This window comes from Scyliorhinus canicula, chromosome 11 (assembly GCF_902713615.1).
Source record: "Scyliorhinus canicula chromosome 11, sScyCan1.1, whole genome shotgun sequence".
NCBI lineage: Eukaryota > Metazoa > Chordata > Chondrichthyes > Carcharhiniformes > Scyliorhinidae > Scyliorhinus > Scyliorhinus canicula.
Window position 1 is genome coordinate 154,584,575 of NC_052156.1, and position 19,011 is coordinate 154,603,585.

The following is a 19,011-nucleotide window of genomic DNA, read 5'->3' on the forward strand; positions in this document are numbered from 1 at the left end:
TTAATAAATCTACAATAAAGCCAATTACAGAATTCACTCTTGTGTTTCACATCTCCATGACGCTTTCTATCCCTGGTCCCTTCCTTCATGGACCTCTATTGGCACTGCTATAAACTGGCTTCCTGGAGGTATTCAAGAGTTTTTGGGACATCTCCTATTTTTTCTTGAATTGTGTAGAATCACATGATCTCCGTGCTTAGATCCTCCTAAATTGATTAAGGCTTGGTGCTCCATCACCTACACTATTATTAAACCGGAATTGATTGCATTCCCTCCAGCCTTTCCTGACCCACTGAGAGATGAATGTTGATAGCTTTTCTGATTGTGCATAGTGTCACAAAGCTGCACAATTAGTCAGAGTGTAGACAACACCGTTATAAACAGCGTTTCCCAAATGTTTCCGGAACCCTTTTGACCACCCAGGAGTACTGACTGAACGCCTGAGAAGTATTCTTATTGTGTAGATGAGTTAAACCATAAAAACATTGATTGATTTTGTGCAGCCAGTACAAACATGCAAAAACCTAATTTATAGCAGTCCTTACTAGTTCTTTTGTACGTTTATTTATTATAATTAAAAAGTTATCTTCTGAAAATGTACTTGCGTCTTAGCTGTGTGTCATTTTTAATGGGAGGAATGATGCTGGAAAGCTGGATTCTCATATCGGACACATGTATGTTCTCGCCGCAAGCACAGGCGCGCGCACACACACACGCACACACACGCACAGATAAATACTCTCACTACTCTGTCACACACTTTATCTCTCACACACACTCACTTCTCTCGCAACCACAAACACTGACACTTTCACCTCTCTCACATACATGTACCTCTCTCAGACATACCTCCCTCTCTTTCACACATCACACTCTCTTACAGATACACATGCCATGCTCTCTCTTACACACATTCACACACCTCACTCTCTCACACGACTCACTCTCTCACACGCCTCACACTCTCTCTCACACGCCTCACTCTCTCTCACACGCCTCACTCTCTCTCACACGCCTCACTCTCTCTCACACGCCTCACTCTCTCTCACACGCCTCACTCTCTCTCACACGCCTCACTCTCTCTCACACGCCTCACTCTCTCTCACACGCCTCACACTCTCTCACGCGCCTCACTCTCTCTCACGCGACTCACTCTCTCTCACGCGACTCACTCTCTCTCACGCGCCCTACTCTCTCACGCGCCCTACTCTCTCACGCGCCCTACTCTCTCACGCGCCCTACTCTCTCACGCGCCCTACTCTCTCACGCGCCCTACTCTCTCACGCGCCCTACTCTCTCACGCGCCCTTCTCTCTCACGCGCCCTTCTCTCTCACGCGCCCTTCTCTCTCACGCGCACATCTCTCTCACGCGCACATCTCTCTCACGCGCACATCTCTCTCACGCGCACATCTCTCTCACGCGCACATCTCTCTCACGCGCACATCTCTCTCACGCGCACATCTCTCTCACATGCGCACATCTCTCTCACATGCGCACATCTCTCTCACATGCGCACATCTCTCTCACATGCGCACATCTCTCTCACATGCGCACATCTCTCTCACATGCGCACATCTCTCTCACATGCGCACATCTCTCTCACATGCGCACATCTCTCTCACATGCGCACATCTCTCTCACATGCGCACATCTCTCTCACATGCGCACATCTCTTTATGGGCAGCACGGTAGCATAGTGATTAGCACAATTGCTTCACAGCTCCAGGGTCCCTGGTTCGATTCCCGGCTTGGGTCACTGTCTGTGCGGAGTCTGCACATTCTCCCCATGTGTGCGTGGGTTTCCTCCGGGTGCTCTGGTTTCCTCCCACAGTCCAAAGATGTGCAGGTTAGGTGGATTGGCCATGCAAAATTGCCCTTAGTGTCCAAAATTGCCCTTAGTGTTGGATGGGGTTGCTGGGTTATGGGGATAGGGTGGAGGTGTGCGGTTGGGAAGGGTGCTCTTTCCAAGAGCCGGTGCAGACTCGATGGGCCAAGTGGCCACCTTCTGCACTGTAAATTCTATGAATCTTTCTTCCACATTCACATACTTCTCACTCACACCTCTTGTACACACACACAGGTCTTTTTCTTTTATATATATATATATATACACACACACCTTTCTCTTACACACACATCTCTCTCTCTCTTATACACACAATTATATCTCTCTCACACACCTCCCTCTCTTACGCCAACACACACTCACTCAGCGCTCTCTGTTTTACACACACCCGCATAAACAAACCCTCGACCATCTCACCTGCTGGTGATCGGCATTCGCCCATTTTTCCCCCGTGTCACGCTCTCACTCGCTCCTGATGGTCGCCTCTTCTTCTCACCCCACTCCCATCCTCCGTCCCTGCCTGTGACACTCTCTCCAACAGCAAGGCAACAGCACCACAGGGAATGTCGGAAAGATCTTCCTCTCAAAATTGCAAACCTGTAGGTACCTAAATGTATTCCCCTCAGAAAGCCCAAATTTGTTTGACAATTCCCCCAGGCTCTCAAATCGCCTCTCCAAAAACAAATCCCTCATCCCTTCCACCCCCTTCTCCTCCCATCCCCTAAACCTGGCATCCTGCCTCACCAGCCCAAGCATGTGATTGATCACCACACCACCCCAGCACTCGATAAAAGCAAATTACTGCGGATGCTGGAATCTGAAACGAAAGAGAAAATGCTGGAAAATCACAGCAGATCTGGCAGCATCTGCAGGGAGAGAAAAGAACTAACATTTCGAGTCCGAAGACACTCTGTCAAAGCTCTTTGACAAAGAGTGATCGGACTCGAAACGGACCCCTCCCCCACCATTGGAGTGAATGGAAACACTCTTCTTCCAGTTCAGTTTACACTTCAGAATCGTGGAGAATTTAACAGCTTTCCACCATGCACTGCTCTTTCCCACTCCTTGGTGACTTGCTGGTAAAATGGAAACGCCAGTGTCTGCATAATTGGCAAGACATTGCCAGCAGATAATGTACATTGGCAGATAATAGGTGCATAAAATGTTGTCTTGATGTATGTCTAATGCAATAGTTTCCTTTTCACTGGAACGCACACAAGTGCAATATAAATAACAAAAGAAACATTGTATAGTTTCAATATCAACTGTGCAATCTGATAGCAGATAGCCAGGAACATAGAACATACAGTGCAGAAGGAGGCTTTTTGGCCCATCGAGTCTGCACGGACCCACTTAAGTCCCTCAAAGGCTGATAATTAGTGCAGTATAAACGAGATTCTGTCAAGTTGATGTGCAGAACTATGCTGTGCTTTCACAAATAAGCAACTGGGGGAAATAGATGGCAGTTTCCAGTAAGGTGAGATAAAGCAAATGTTTTTCGTTCACAATGCTTTGTCAAGTTGTGACTAGGACGGGCTATTGTTTCTTACGTTCAGATCTTGTTTTCTTATTGTATCTGAGAACAACAGCGACACTTATGATAAATAAAAACTTTGTCCATAGGCTAGTTTTCATGTTTTCCTCCATATCTTGCAAGCAATAAAGGCGAGTGAGAAAACCTTGAGCGATTGGGGAGTGAGGTTAAATTGCATGGGTTTTAATTCTTTGAAACGGCAAACTAGTGAAACAGAGTTCTATTTATCGTCTTCAAGCATTTAAAACATAGTTCAAAAGCAGATGGAATTCAAAAGAATCATAAAGTGAGCTTGCATAAGAAGACCTGTCCATTTTTTTCCCCCTCTTTCTCCTGGTCAAATTCACTGAGCTTAAATGATTCTGAAGACAAGAAGACTGGAGTAAGTAAATGAGAGAGATAATTCCAGCTCCAGTTTTCCTTTGTCATTTTCTCCACAAAAAATGTGTGCGAATGGTTCAGTATAGAAGGCATTATTCCAGAATGTTACCAGGGTATCTATATTCTGTGCAACAGCTCCTTCATAAAGGATTCATCAAAAGATTCTCAGGCTCTAGCCAAAGTCATTAAAGCGCCTTGAAGGACGATGGAACCAAAAGTAACTAAGCAATGCAATTTTGGGATCTTTTGCCACAAGCATCTTATTTGTAAAATAGTTGCTTATAGAACATGGAGGGCTATATTTCCCTCCATTTTTGATTTTGGGATATTTTTGTCAAATGTGAGATGTTAAGCATTATATGTAACCATTTATTGGAATTAGCTGGGACGAGTTACTATGCTGAGCAACATGTAATGCAGCTGAATTAACAAGCATGCAATTGAAATAAAATGATCACTGAAGTTAACCAGATTAATAGCTGTATCTATGCTGATGTTAACTCACCTGTGTTGCATTGTCAGACTCAGTCATTCCTCCAGTTCAATTTCTCTAATTGCACTTGATGTTGAACAAAGAGATTTTTTAAATCTGACAATTGAACGTACAATGTTTCTCATTTGTGGTTCCTTTGTCCATAATTTTAATGGGTTTTGGCTGTATGATTCTTCCTTTGATCCTCCAGTTGCAGTGTAGGCGCTGTCCGGCACTTGTGCCAGTGCAAGCATATACAGCATAGAGCTAGCATTTCCCGTTCTCTTGTCAGGGGAGAGTCGATCTCTTCTGAAGTGGCCTGTGACTTGTCAATGAAATCCGACAAAAGAGCTGATGAGATCATTAGCTTCTTTCCTGACACAAGCCACTTCAGGGTGGTCAGGCGAACAAACTGTGAAGCTTTGCGGCGTTGCAGATAGCCCTGCGTATCTGCACCAGAAACCAATATGTATGAGCTGTACTTCATTCATTTAAAAAAAATACTTCAGCTTTTTTGAAGCAATTACATTCTTCACTCTCTGAATTACCAATGGTTCTCCTTGTTACACTTTCAGACCAAACAGTTGGAAGAAAAAGAGAAAGAGCTGCAGAAACTCAATGCCTATTACAAGGAGCAGATGACCAGACTGGAAGATCGGGTAAGAAAGGCTTTTTTTAGGAGATGCTTGTTTCATTGAAATTGAGAGGGAAAAGAAACCAAACATAATAAACAGTAAAAGAAACAAACTGCCCCAAACATAAGGTAATGTCATTTTAGAGCACATTTCCTGTGTTCCATGAAATTGTCTAAAATTTTATTTACAGTAAATCCTCTCTCTTACACTGATTGAAAGGAGTAAAGGTAAATGACTATAAAGCAATTTTTAAAAATAATATTGACCAACCCATACTGAAAGTCCTCTTTGTCAGATCTCTGTTTCTTCTGATGGATATTCAACATTGTGTCTTGCAAAAACTTGAAGTGATTTCCTTCTCTCCTTTTGTGTTCCCACCAAAGTGACGCACTGCATCATGCAATTATTCGTAGTCACCTTCTAGTCAAGCACTTGCTTATTGTTTCAGAAAACCCTGGTGCTCTCATCTTGTGGGTGTGATTCTCTGGCCGCGTTGTGCTCTCCCTTGACCACGGTGCAGCCGGTGAATGCCGAGAGAGCCCATTCGTGGGCAAATTTACCCGGTATCCACCGGCAACATGGGATCCACCAGCCTTCCCAGTGAGGCTGCAGCCGGGCGCCGATCAGTGCTGGTCCACACAAATGCCATCAGAGACCCCTGGGTGGTCAGGGTAGCCCCCTGGCAAGCAGACACCTTGGCATTGCCACTCTGGCACTGCCAAGCTGGCAGGAGCACTGCCTAGGTGCCAGGGTGGCAGTGCAAGGGTCAGGGGAGCCATGCCCATGAAAGCAGGGTGAGGGGGGTTGAAGAATGGGTGTGCGCAGGGCAGGTAAGATGGGGCCTTTGGGATGTTTGGGGGGGGGGGCGGGGATTATAGGTGGGGGTCCTGGAAGGGAGGGGGACCCCATAGCGAGGTGTCCTCGCTTGCGGGGTGTGGGGTAGTGCCATGTATGTGTGGAGGTGATATTGTCCATGGGTGGGGGCATGTGGGGGGACCCACAAGCTTACTTAAAGATCGGGGCACCCTTTCAAAATGGCAGCCCAGTCTCTGAGTTCAGCTCCCCAGTACGAAAAACAAATTCTAAATGTGGGCTAAACCGGTGAGAAACATGCCAGGGCCCAAAAAAGTGATTAAGTGCGTTGAATAGCGGTGGGGAACTCGCCGGTTGAACCGGCAGGAAACTCCCTGGAAAACCTGTCACAAATTAACTTGAAAATCTTTTGGGAGAATTGCACTCTGTGTTGTCGGAATTGCACTGTGAAAGTTTATCATACAAGCATTTCACTTGTTTTCATGAAATGACATTGTCGGATAATTCAACAATTAACCCTTAAGCAAGTTCTTTGTTAAACAGTGGGTAAAGTCATTTAACCTTCACATCTCACTGCAGTTCTGCTGTGATTTCTGATGCTGCTGTGAAGTATCAACCGTTCTGCAGCAGTGTTCCAGGTTGCACAATGTAACTGCCTGTAAGCTGTACAGGGACAAATACTTTCTTAAGACTTGAATTATTTTGTTGCTGTTTGCATTTTCCGAACCAACTGAAGGCTTCGGGAAGCTGAACACTATTTTAGCTGAAATTTTCATTAACTTTCCTTCACCTGACATCAATCATAAGAAGTCTTACAACACCAGGTTAAAGTCCAACAGGTTTGGACTTTAATCACTAGTTTTCGGAGCACAGCTCCTTCATCAGGTGAGAGAAGAGGTGATTCGACACAAGCCTTTTGGTCTTTAACCTGGTGTTGTAAGACTTCTTACAGTGCCCACCCCGCCCAACGCCGGCATCTCCACATCAAGACATTAACAGGGCAATCCTCTGCCACTGGTGCGAGGAACAGAACTCTAAAACCACACGTGGTATTTCTGTCCTTTTCTGATGGAGCCAGATTACAGTCGCCTCTTAGGTTTGTTCTTAAAAATCGTAATATTAGTTCCTATTTCCGAACGTGAGAAATACAGTGAGGAACAGACAATTGGCACTTCAAAGCTGCTCCACCATTCATTAAGATATTGGACGATCTTCCATTTCAACCCCACCTTCCCACACTATCCCCATGTCCCTTGATTCCCTTCTATTCAAATATCTATTAATCTCTCCTAAATATACTAAACAACTGAACAGTCAATGGCCCTCTAGAGCAGAGAATTCCAAAATTTTGCAACCCTTTCAGTTAAGAAATTTCTCTTTATCCGAGTCCTAAATGGCCGCCCTCTTGTTCTGAGACAAGAACCCGTCGAACAATGCTTCCCAAGCCAAATGAAACATCTTCCTAGCATTTCTCCGATCAAGACCTTAAGAATTTGAATGCTTTAATGAGGTCACCTCTTATTCCTCTAAATTCCGAAGAATATAGGACCAGTCGACTCGGTGTTTTATCATCAAGCCCCCAGCATCCCGGGATCAGTCCAGTGAACCTCCTTGGCATTGCCTGTAAGGCAAATATTTCCTTCCTTAGGTAAGGAGACCAAAATTGTACAATGTTCGCATTGAGGCCCTATATAAGTGCAAAAGGACTTCCTGTAATAAAAGCTAACATACCATTTATTTTCTTCATTACTTACTGTGCCTGTATTTTACCTTGTGATTTGTGTCCAAGGACACCAAGGCCCCTCTGAGTATCCCAGTGTCTCACCATTTAAAAAATACATTTCATAGGTAATAGACAATAAAATATTGGCACCTTTTTTTAATGCTTATTGATCAGGATGTCTTGAAGTGTTCACAAGTATTATATGGCTAGGATAAATACTCTGCTCCAAACAAAAGGTTTAAAATAGCATGCTTTGTCAGTGTGTACTTTCTTCCCTGATGTTTTGGCTGCTTTGTTTGTGATATAGTCAGCCTTCATTTTCACGAGGCATGGAGCATTGAGCAGTGCTCATAATCTCATTTCAGTGCATCCTCTAGGAAGATCCTGATTTGATTTCCATCTGCAATGTTGCCATTGTCAACTGTGCGCTGAAAAACATTCTGTCATCACTAGTTCAAGCTGTCCCAATTTTGCATGGTTCAGAGAAACGGCCATAAAATGATTTAAATGCCATGCTTTATTGAAGAGCTGCTTGGTGTTTTCATCCCTTTCTCTGTCCCTTCCTTGCCATGCCTGGAGGAATCATGTTTCAACATTTATGCTGGAAGGGTTCACGCCCAGCATAGAGAGGCATTTGGAGCTTCGATCTATACATTGATTCCGAGAGCAGCACAATGTGCTGTGATTTTCAGTTCCATCTTTGGAGACTTGACCTCCCAAGTGCGGCGCAAACGATCTGCATTGCTGTTCAAATTACACGACTTTGATGTAAACATTTTAAAGTAAAGGTCCCAGAAGAATAGTGAAAGTGCCTCGATTGACAGTCCCCCAAACCCCATTTCAGCCTTTTTCCAGACACGGTGAAATCTGTGCATTGTTTCCACACCGCCTTTTTAGCACTGTTTGTGAGGAAAGAAAATCTAACAACGGTAAAAGTCATAAACATTATACCATTGTATGCTCAAGGACAGCTTCATACCTGTGGTATCAGTGGTGCCTAGTATTGTTGAGCAGAGGCTGTGTTTTTAAGCAGTAATGGTAACGTGAAGTTGTACATGTTTGTTGCTAAAGAGTGAAATTAATAAAAAAAAATACAAGGGTGGCAACAAAGGTGGCAGAAAAGTACGTTTTGCGTTCATGTTTGCACAATGGTCCTGACTGTAAGAAATCCACACAAAAAAAGTTGCATTTTGAGCACCTTCTTCCACCTCAAAACTCCTCTTCTTATGTGCAGAAGCATCTTCAACCTTTGTCAGGTAAGAACAAAAGCAACACAGATGGCCAATATTAACTTGCTTTGTGCTAACGATTGAAGGCTATTCCCCCATGAGATGAGGATATTCAGCTGCCATAATTAAGACTGAAATAATGGAACAGCCCATATCTGGCCATCCAGTCACACACCTTTGTGCTTAAGATCAGTGATGTAGCACTTAAGACTAAAGACAAATTCTGCTATCCTGGCAGCATTTCCTTGCCAAACATCAGAATCAGAAACTGTGGCGCTTTCCAGTTTGGCAGGGCCAGCACCACCTCAAAGCTGGGGCGGCAGCTCTGCAGGTGAGTGAACCTGACAACAGAATCATTGTTAACCAAACTGTTGTCATTCCCACACCATCGTATGGACCGCAAACGTGGATCTGCCACCAATATCACATGAAATAACGTAACCATTTACAGTCGGTCTGAGTTCAATATATTGCTGACACCAAGAGGCAGAGGGTGCCTAATCAAACACTAGTATAACTGGAATTTAGGCCACCATCAAAAAGAAATGATTGAGTTGGTCGGGATATATCATTCAAATGTCTGACTGTTCATATTCTCAAGCCATCTTCCATAGTTGCAGTCCAGGTATGGCAGACAAAACACAATAAAACTGTGCACTAAAGATCACCTTCAAATCTTGCGATATTAAACCCCTACAGATGCTGACAGCTGTGGGAGCATGTCTGCCAGGCTGATTTGAATTAAATTGTGGCTGGCATGTGAGGTAAGTTACCAATCCACCACATCTAGTTCTCCATGCGTTATGTGCATGAAGATCAAGCTCTTCTATTAATTCACTTTTAACAACCAAGTGACAATTCAATCGGAAACTCCATGGAAGGATTTATTAAATAGATTAACGTACTAAGCATTCAATAATGACAGACAGGTAAAGCGATGCTTGTCCATCAAGTCTATTCCAAACCACACTGGCTGAGCCACAATGGCTGCACATTTTGTTCCATCCACCCCTGCAGCTATATAATCCCTTGGGTAAAGCGAACAAAACAGGGCCAATAAGGAATAAAATACACTGCCTTTTTGAGTGGGAGAGTAATTTTACAATCTGAACCAGTCCAGTATGATTTATGAAGACATTTACACTCTGCCACAGTCCGGAATCAGTCCACCTCCCTCTCAAAGAGATGCAGAGAGACACACCCATCACATCAGCTGACAAATATAGTCCAAAACACCCACAATTCTCACCAATAAGAATTATCCAATATCCAGTCTGTTCCTAATCTTGGTAGTTCACACTATGTTCTATAATATACTAATGTTAGGTCAGCACAGTGGCACTGCTGCCACGGGTTCAATTCCGGGATTGAGTCTATGTGGAGTTTGCACTTTCTCCCTGTGTTTGTGAGGGTTTCCTCCGGGTGCTCCGGTTCCCTCCCACCGTCCAAAAATGTGCAGGTTAGGTGGATTGCCATGCTAAATTGCCCCTTCGTGTCCAACGGTTAGGTGGGATTATGGGGTTACAGGGATAGGGTGGAGGTGTGGGGTAAGTCGGGTTCTATTTCCAAGAGCTGGCGCAGACCCAATGGGCTGAATGGCCTCTAGCACTGTAAATTCTATATGTATTTCTATATAATAAGGCTAACAAAGTCTACCAGATTTCCCTCATTCACTACCGTTGTGACTTGCTGAAAACATTCAATTTAATTTGCTCAACATAGCCCATCTTGTGAATTTCTGTTATTGCCCTCCCTGCCGCATTTTTTAAGCTTATGATCGCTTCCAACAACGTCTCTGTAATGGATGTCAGACTGAAAGAGCTGTAGTTCCCTGGTTCTGATCTGTCTCCTTTTTTTGAAGTAAGCCAACTTCCTGTTGAATGAACTATCCCTGATTCTATTGACGATCTAGGTACGGGGGTAACGGAAAACCTGTCCGTTCTCCTTAATTATCCATGATGGATATTTCTGGCCCTGCAGCCCTTACAATTTTGTGTTTCCCTCAACTTCCCGGAATAATCTGACTGTCTATTTTGATAATAATGCTTTTCAATACTGAGCACATTCATCTGAAACATAAGCATTATCTACAGATATTATTGACTGATGTGAAATAGTAACTCAGCACCTCTGCCAAAATCCAAGAGTCAGTTTGAATCTGCCCTGCAGTGTCTTTCATGGCCCCATCACAGTCTTTTGATTTCTCACAGAACTCCCCCAAAAAAGTTAAGCAATTAGATTGTGGCCAATTTGGACACAGACAATTCCACATAGCAATGGGCTGCAAGATCAAAGAATTTGTATTTGAGGATATTGATTGAAATAGAAATGAAATGAAAGTTGCTTTCGTCCCTCCAGCCATAGGCTTCTCTCCCCTTTGAGAGAGAGCTGACTGTTGGTGATTTAACCTAGGGTCATCATACCTCAGGCCAGGGGCATGTTTGAGGAGGCACAGGGCCTTCATAAATATCCTTAGCCGGTACAGGAAATGAGCCCACGCTGTTGCCGCTGTTCCACATCACAAACCAGCTGTCCAGCCAACTGAGCTAACGGACCACCATAAACAAGAATATTGGCCAAGAAACTGGAAGAAGTCCTTGCTTGCCTTCAAATATTGTTTAGAATCTTAACTGCCCACCTGGAGCACTCAAATGCAGTCTACTCCTAATAATGTAAAGGTTTTTTTTCACTGACAATGAGTTCCCCAATAACCTGAATTCAGACACATAGGAACATAGCGAAATTACATAAAACAGAGTAGGCCATTCGGCCCCTTGAACCTGCTTTGTCATTTGATAAGATTATGGCTAATCTTATTCTGGCCTCAGCTCCACTTTCTTGCCTACCCACTTTGACTCACTTAAGACCATAAGACATAGGAGTGGAAGTAAGGCCATTCGGCCCATCGAGTCCACTCCGCCATTCAATCATGGCTGATGGGCATTTCAACTCCACCTACCAGCATTCTCCCCATAGCCCTTAATTCCTCGCGACATCAATAATTTATCTATCTCTGCCTTGAAGCCATTTAGCGTCCCGGCCTCCACTGCACTCCGCGGCAATGAATTCCACAGGCCCACCACTCTCTGGCTGAAGAAATGTCTCCGCATTTCTGTTCTGAATTTACCCCCTCTAATTCTTATCAGTCAATAAATAACTCTACCTTAAAAATATTTAATGACCCTGACTCCACCGGTTGGGGAAGATAATTCACAAGCTCACGACCCTTTGAGGATAAAAAATTCTCCTCATTTCCATCTTAAATGGAAAACCCCTTATTTCTAAAGCGTGTCCCAGAGTTCTGGTCTCTCTCAAGGGGAAACATCCTCCCAGCACCCACACAGCCAAGTACCCTCAGAATCTTGTATGTTTCAAGTTCCCCTCGTTGTTCTAAACTCCATGGACACAGTCCCAATCTTTCCTCAGAAGACAATCCTCTCATCCCAACAGACAGTTGAGTGAACGTGTCTGAACTGCTAATGCAATGTCCTTAAATGAGGGGACCTAAACTGTGTACAGTACAAATTGAAATTTAGTGCTTTAAAAAATGGAATTGTCAGATCATGTGAATTAATTGCCTTTGAATAACTCGTAGACAGAGTTTGAAAATAAATTACACCAAAGAAAACAGTGGAGATCATGGATAGATTGCAGGTTAGGATTTCCACATTCATTACTAGCATTTAGTTGATGAACACAGAAAATGCAAATTCTACTGCAGGTTTAGTGCTGCATGTTGAACTTTATTCTCTCAACAGATATTATTAAGTAACACAGATATCTCAAGCATTTAATTATCTTCTGATCTCATGTGCTGAATTTAATCGCATAGAATATTTTTGGATTTGTTGAATGAACCATAAAACTTCTTGTAGAAAATTTACAGCTGCAGGTTTAAGACTGCTTTAACTTCAGCCACTTGTAATAGCTACATGTGTAAACGCTGGGTGGTCTGACCGTGCACACAAGCAAGTGCTGATTCAATACCTCTTCAGCTTAGAGAACTTATTTCAATCAAAGCAAAGGAGGCGATGATATATTTGATCCTGGCATTGAATGGGAAAAATCAGCCAAAGTTCATCCTTGTGAGCAATATCCAGAAACCCTTGAGAGCAGTGTGGATGTTATGTTAGGCCTTTGGTTATGACCCGGCAAGTGATTAGAAGTGTGCCCATACTACCTAGACTGCATTGTGAAACATGGCACTATGACTGAGATACCAACAAAGTTGCTGCTGTCTAAAATTGTACCCCAGGTCGATTCGCAACCTTCAAAAGAGCGGTAAAGGGAGAAGTAGAAAGAAAAAAATTACATTGGTGCATTGCACTGCACTCCGCCTTGTAGACAAAATCATTGACTGTCTGGCTTCAAACATATCAAATAATATGGCAAAAAGCACCAGATGATCGTCCACATGTGCACCGATAACACATTTGCACTCCCACCAGAGACAAGGCAGGTGTGGCAATGCTGTCCAGCCTCTGATATCAAATCCTGGATGAGCTGAAACTTCCATCTTGCTGGTGCTGAACAGGAGGAAGTTATTTCACCATTGCCTGCCTTCTGTAGCATATTACCCACCAGCTCCTGATTTTGCGCACACTGCTGCTGAAACTCTAATCTGTTCCTTTTTTAATGCACGCTACAACCTGTGAAATATTTGGCTTGCTGCTCTTCCTGTTCACCTTGATTGCAAACTTCACTCTAAGTTAAGAGCTCCTCAAGTTCTCTGCTCCATTTTTATCACCCCAAGCTCCACAGTCCCACTTGCAACAGTGAATTGATCTTGTTCTCGGTTATCAAATTTACCAGAGCCCCACTTCACCATGTCTACAAAATTGTGTTCTGCATCCTTGCTCACATCCTCTTGGTCTGCTGTCTCTGGATCACTCGTCCTGCTTTTTAAGACTCCACCCACAAAATTTGATCTTTCGGGTACTACATCTTTGCTCTCATAAAAAACAATTTTCTGCCCTAAACAATTTGGATTTGATTTATTGTCATGTGTACCGAGGTACAGTGAAACGTGTTCTGCGTACAGTCCAGACAGTATTGGTAGTAATAGTATAGTAAGAGCTTATTGTCACAAGTAGGCTTCAATGCACTTACTGTGAAAAGCCCCTACATAGAACATAACAGCGCAGTACAGGCCCTTCGGCCCACGATGTTGCACCGTCCTGTGATACCCTTCTAAAGTCCCTCTACATTATTCCCTTATCGTCCATATGCCTATCCAATGACCATTTGAACGCGTTTAGTGTTGGCGAGTCCACTACTGTTGCAGGCAGGGCATTCCACGCCCTTACTACTCTCTGAGTAAAGAATCTACCTCTGACATCTGTCCTATATCTATCTCCCCTCAATTTAAAGCTATGTCCCCTCGTGCTGGACATCACCATCCGAGGAAAAAGGCTCTCGATGTCCACCCTATCTAATCCTCTGATCATCTTGTATGCCTCAATTAAGTCCCCTCTTAACCTTCTCTCTAACGAAAACAGCCTCAAGTCCTTCAGCCTTTCCTCATATGATCTTCCCTCCATACCAGGCAATATTCTTGTAAATCTCCTCTGTACCCTTTCCAATGCTTCCACATCCTTCCTATAATGTGGCAACCAGAACTGCACACAATACTCCAAATGCGGCCGCACCAGAGTTTTGTACAACTGCAACATGACCTCATGGCTCCGAAACTCAATTCCTCTACCAATAAAAGCTAACACACCATACGCCGCCTTAACAACCCTCTCAACCTGGGTGGCAACAATCAGGGATCTATGGACATGGACACCGAGATCTCTCTGCTCGTCCACACTACCAAGAATCTTACCATTAGCCCAGTACTCTGCCTTCCTGTTATTCCTTCCAAAATGAATCACCCCTCACTTTTCTGCATTAAACTCCATTTGCCACCTGTCAGCCCAGCTCTGCAGCTTATCTATGTCCCTCTGTAACTTGTAACATCCTTCTGCACTGTCCACAACTCCACCGACCTTAGTGTCATCTGCAAATTTACTCACCCATCCTTCTACGCCCTCCTCCAGGTCATTTATAAAAATGACAAACAGCAACTGCCCCAAAACAGATCCTTGTGGCACACCACTAGTAACTGGTCACGAGTCAGAGCATTTCCCATCAACCACCACTCTTTGTCTTCTGTCAGCTAGCCATTCCATACATGAAAAAACAAAGGACATGCATAAATACATAATGTAAATAGTTAGGCACAAGCATTGGGTGAGCATTTGGAGTGTAGTATTACTCAGTAGAGAAGATGTGTGAAGAGATCAGTCCACAAGAGGTTCATTCTGGAGTCTGGTAACAGCGGAGAAGAAGCTGTTTTTGAACCTGTTAGTTTGTGTTCTCAGACTTTTGTATCTCCTGCCCGATGGAAGAAGTTGGAGCAGAGAATAACCTAGGTGTGATGTTCTTTGATAATGCTGCCTACTTTCCCAAGGCAGCAGGAGGTGCAGACAGAGTCAGTAGATGGGTGGCACATTCACGTGATGGACAGTGCTATTTTCACGACTCTCTGAAGTTTCATAATGTCTTGGGCCGAGAAGTTGCCGTTCCAGCCAGTGATGCAACCAGATTGGATGCTTTCTATGATGCCTCTATAAAAATTGGGAAGAGTCAATGTGGACATGCTGAATTTCCTTAGTTTCCTGAAGAAGTATAGGCTCTGTTGTGCTTTATTGGTCATAACGCCAGCATGAGTGGACCAGGACAGATTGTTGGTGATGTGCACACCTAGGAACTTGAAGCTGTCAACCATCGGCTGCTCGGCTACTGATGCAGAAAGGGCTGTGTGCGATACTTCACTTATAGAGTAGAATAGAATAGAACAGTACAGCACAGAACAGGCCCTTCGGCCCTCGATGTTGTGCCAAGCAATGATCACCCTACTTCTTGAAGTCAATGACCAGCACTTGAGTTTTGCTGACGTTGAGGGAGAGATTGTTGTTATTACACCACGCACTAGGTTCTCCATCTGCCTCCTGTACTTCCACTCATAATTGTTTGAGATCCGACCCACTACTGTCATGTCAGCAGCAAACATGTAGATGAAGTTGGAGCCAAATTTTGCCACACAACGTAATGTGTGTACAGGGAGTAAAGTAAGGTGCTAAGTACACAGCCTTACGGGGTCCTGGTATTGAGAGTTATCGTGAAGGAGGTGTTGCAGTTTATCTTTATGGTCAGTGGGTCATGAAGTCGAGGATCCAGTTGCAGAGGGAGGAGCCTAGTCCATGGATTTGGAGTTTTGACATGAGCTTTGCTGGGATTATGGTGTTGAAGGCGGAGCTGTAGTCAAACGAATAGGAGTCTGACATAGGAGTCTTTGTTGTCAAGTTGCTCCAGGGAAGGGGCAGCACAGTGGCGCAGTGGGTTAGCCCTGCAGCCTCAAGGCGCCGAGGTCCCAGGTTCGATTCCAGCTCTGGGTCACTATTCACATCGAGTTTGCACATTCTCCCCGTGTTTGCATGGGTTTCACCCCCACAACCCAAGGTGTGCAAGCTTGGTGGATTGGCCATGTTAAATTGCCCCTTCATTGGAAAAAATGAATTGGGTACACTAAATTTATTTTTTTTTAAAAGATACTTCAGGGATGACTGTAGAGCCAGGGAGATGGCGTCTGCTGTGGATCGGTTGTGGCAGTATGCGAATTGCAGTAGATCTTGGCATTCTGGGAATATCGAGTTGATGTGTCTCATGACCAGCCTTTCTCAGCACTTCATAATGATAGACGTCAAGGCCACCGGGCGACAGTCGTTGACGCACATTGCCTCGTTATTCTTTGGCACCAGTATGATTGTCTACTTCAAGCAGGTGGGAACCTCGGAACGAAGTAGGAAGAGATTGAAGATGTCCGCGAACACACGCACCAGTTGGTCCGTGCAGGATCCTAGTGCACAACGAGGGACTCCGTCTTGACCCGTTGCTTTCCATGGGTTCACTTCATAAGCTGTGACAGTAGGTATGGGTGTGGCCATGGTTGACAAAGCTTTGATGGTTTCCTGCTTGAACCGAGCATCGAATGCATTGAGTTCATGGGCAAGGTGTGCTGTGCTGCTGGCGATTTGACTCGGCTTCGCTTTGTGGAATGTTATGTTATGTTGTTTAAGCCTTGCCACAACCGACGAGAGTCCGTGTCATTAGTCTGTGACTCTAGTTTAGCCTGGTATTGTCTATTGGCATCCCTGATGGTTTGAGGAGGCCATATCTGGATTTCCTGTGTAGGTCAGGGTCGCCTGTCTTGAACGCCTCAGTCCTGGCCTTCAGTAGGGAATGAATCTCCCGATCAAATGATGATTTCTGGTTGGGGAATGTACATACTACCTTCTTTGGCGTGCAATGTTCCACACACTTTGTTATGGGCCAAGGTTTAGAGAACCCCAAAGTGTATCATGGAGTTCCCCGACCCACAACTTTTAATGGATTTTGGTGTGGGGAGCACACAGCCCACTCTACAGGTGTGGTACAGCAGAAACGGAAAAGTATTTTTTAAAGCAAAACAATGTTTATTCTATGAACTCAAGTTAACCTTTTTAAAACATACAGTGAACATCTTAGCAACCATTAATTTGAAAACAATCCCCAAAGACTACAGCACTGAGTAATCCTTTAAGCTTTCCTTTTAACATCCATAAGACTTAAAAACACCTTTTTACAGAAAGACATCAGGCTTAACTTCACTACTGAGAACAGTTACCACGTTGAAATCAGCAAATGGACAGTCATAAGCTTGCAGAGATCCACACACATCCTGCTGTGATTGCAGCTTCTCCAAACCTAAAATGAAACCAAACCCACCCTGCAGCAAAAAGCCTAAAGCGAAAGTAAAAAGCTGACAGACAGCCGAGCTCCACCCACTCTCTGACATCACTGCAGTAATAAACAGCCATTTCTTAAAGGTACTCTCACTACAGATATTTATATACACTACCATTTATAAACACCCATTTCTTAAAGGTACCCTCACATAACAACTTGCTGATGACGTCTGTGACAGTGGTGACATACTTGTTTAGGTTGGACCAGTCCACTGACTCCAAACAGTCTCGACTCAGCTCTTCTGTTGCCTCAGACCAGCATTGCACAACCAAAAAAAAACAATATTTTTGTTCCCCATTTTGACATTTTCTTCAAAATTTACACCCCCAACAAACAGTAAACGGTAACAAATACAATGTCAATCCCCTTATTAACAAAAACGATCCCATCCTCCCACCAACCCGCAAACAACGGCCTGCATGACACTATACGCATCAAATAAAACAAAACCTCCTAAGAAAAAAAAGGAATCGGGAATCGACTATGGTCACCATTGACGTATATAGTCCAACCCCCCCCCCCCCCCCCCCACCCCAATGATCAAAGTCGTCCAAACCCCGAAAGTGTACTGTGAATGACACCCATGAATTGTAGACCCCCCGCCCTCCCCCCCCAGATTCCTCCCCTCCACTTCCTCTTGTAAACTCCTGCCCCCCCCCCCCCCCCAGCCTCGGTTCCTTCCCCCAACTTTTCACCCCGGCTGGACTCACCGAAACCTGTTCTTATCAGGCTCCGATGGCTGCAGCCCCTCCCCCCACCTCAGTCCCATTCACTGGCCGGCTTAAACCGGCCAGCGTGGAGGCCCCCACCCACTTCTTTCCCCCTTGCCCGGTCCCAGGAAAACAAGGAAATTCCCATTAACACACAACCACAGCACACACACCCAAGCCCCAAAGAACCATCATTGCAAATTGAAGTCCCAACTCTTCCCTTGTCCAAACATACAGCATTGACTCATTTAGTACATACACCAACACGCTGCAAAAAAATAGTTATATGAGGTTACATTGGTACAAGACCAGCTCTCAGTCCCATTTCTCAATGCTGCCACAGACCTTCTGCCTTTGCAAACCCCTCTGACGATTCCGCCGCCCCAAAACAAAAACCCTTGGATTTGTAGGTAACCCTCAACTCAGCTGGATACACTATGCCGCACTGCACCTTGTTGTTGTCCAAGTGCCTTCTTCACCCGGCTGAAGGCTGCCTTGCCAGCTCCACCGTAAAGTCCTGATATACGCGTATACTAGCTCCAACCCACTGCACCACCACCTTCTGCTTTGCCCAGCACAGGACCTTCTCCTTCACGCTGTACCTGCGGAAACAAACAGTCACTTCTCTTAGCGGCTCACTCGCCTTTGGTATCGGCCTCCACAACCTGTGAACCCGATCGTTCAGTTCCATTTCGTATCGAGAGGGATCGTCCCCTCCCCCAATAGCTCCGCCAACATCGTGGCAAAATACTCCGCCAGCCTCGGGCCTTCCATCCCTTCGGGCAGACCCACGATCCTCGTATTCTGCCGCGTGGATCTGTTTTCCAAATCTTCC

The 19,011-nt window shown here is 44.7% G+C and overlaps 1 protein-coding gene across 2 annotated transcripts in view; it reads left to right on the forward strand.

Annotated features, from left to right (window-relative positions):
• Positions 1–19,011, forward strand: part of chchd3a (coiled-coil-helix-coiled-coil-helix domain containing 3a) — a 320,225-nt gene that overhangs the window by 231,167 nt on the left and 70,047 nt on the right. For both annotated transcript variants that reach the window (XM_038811813.1, XM_038811814.1), the window contains one exon: positions 4,810–4,893. In XM_038811813.1, coding sequence (XP_038667741.1) covers positions 4,810–4,893 — 84 coding nt within the window. The remainder of the gene's footprint in view (positions 1–4,809; positions 4,894–19,011) is intronic.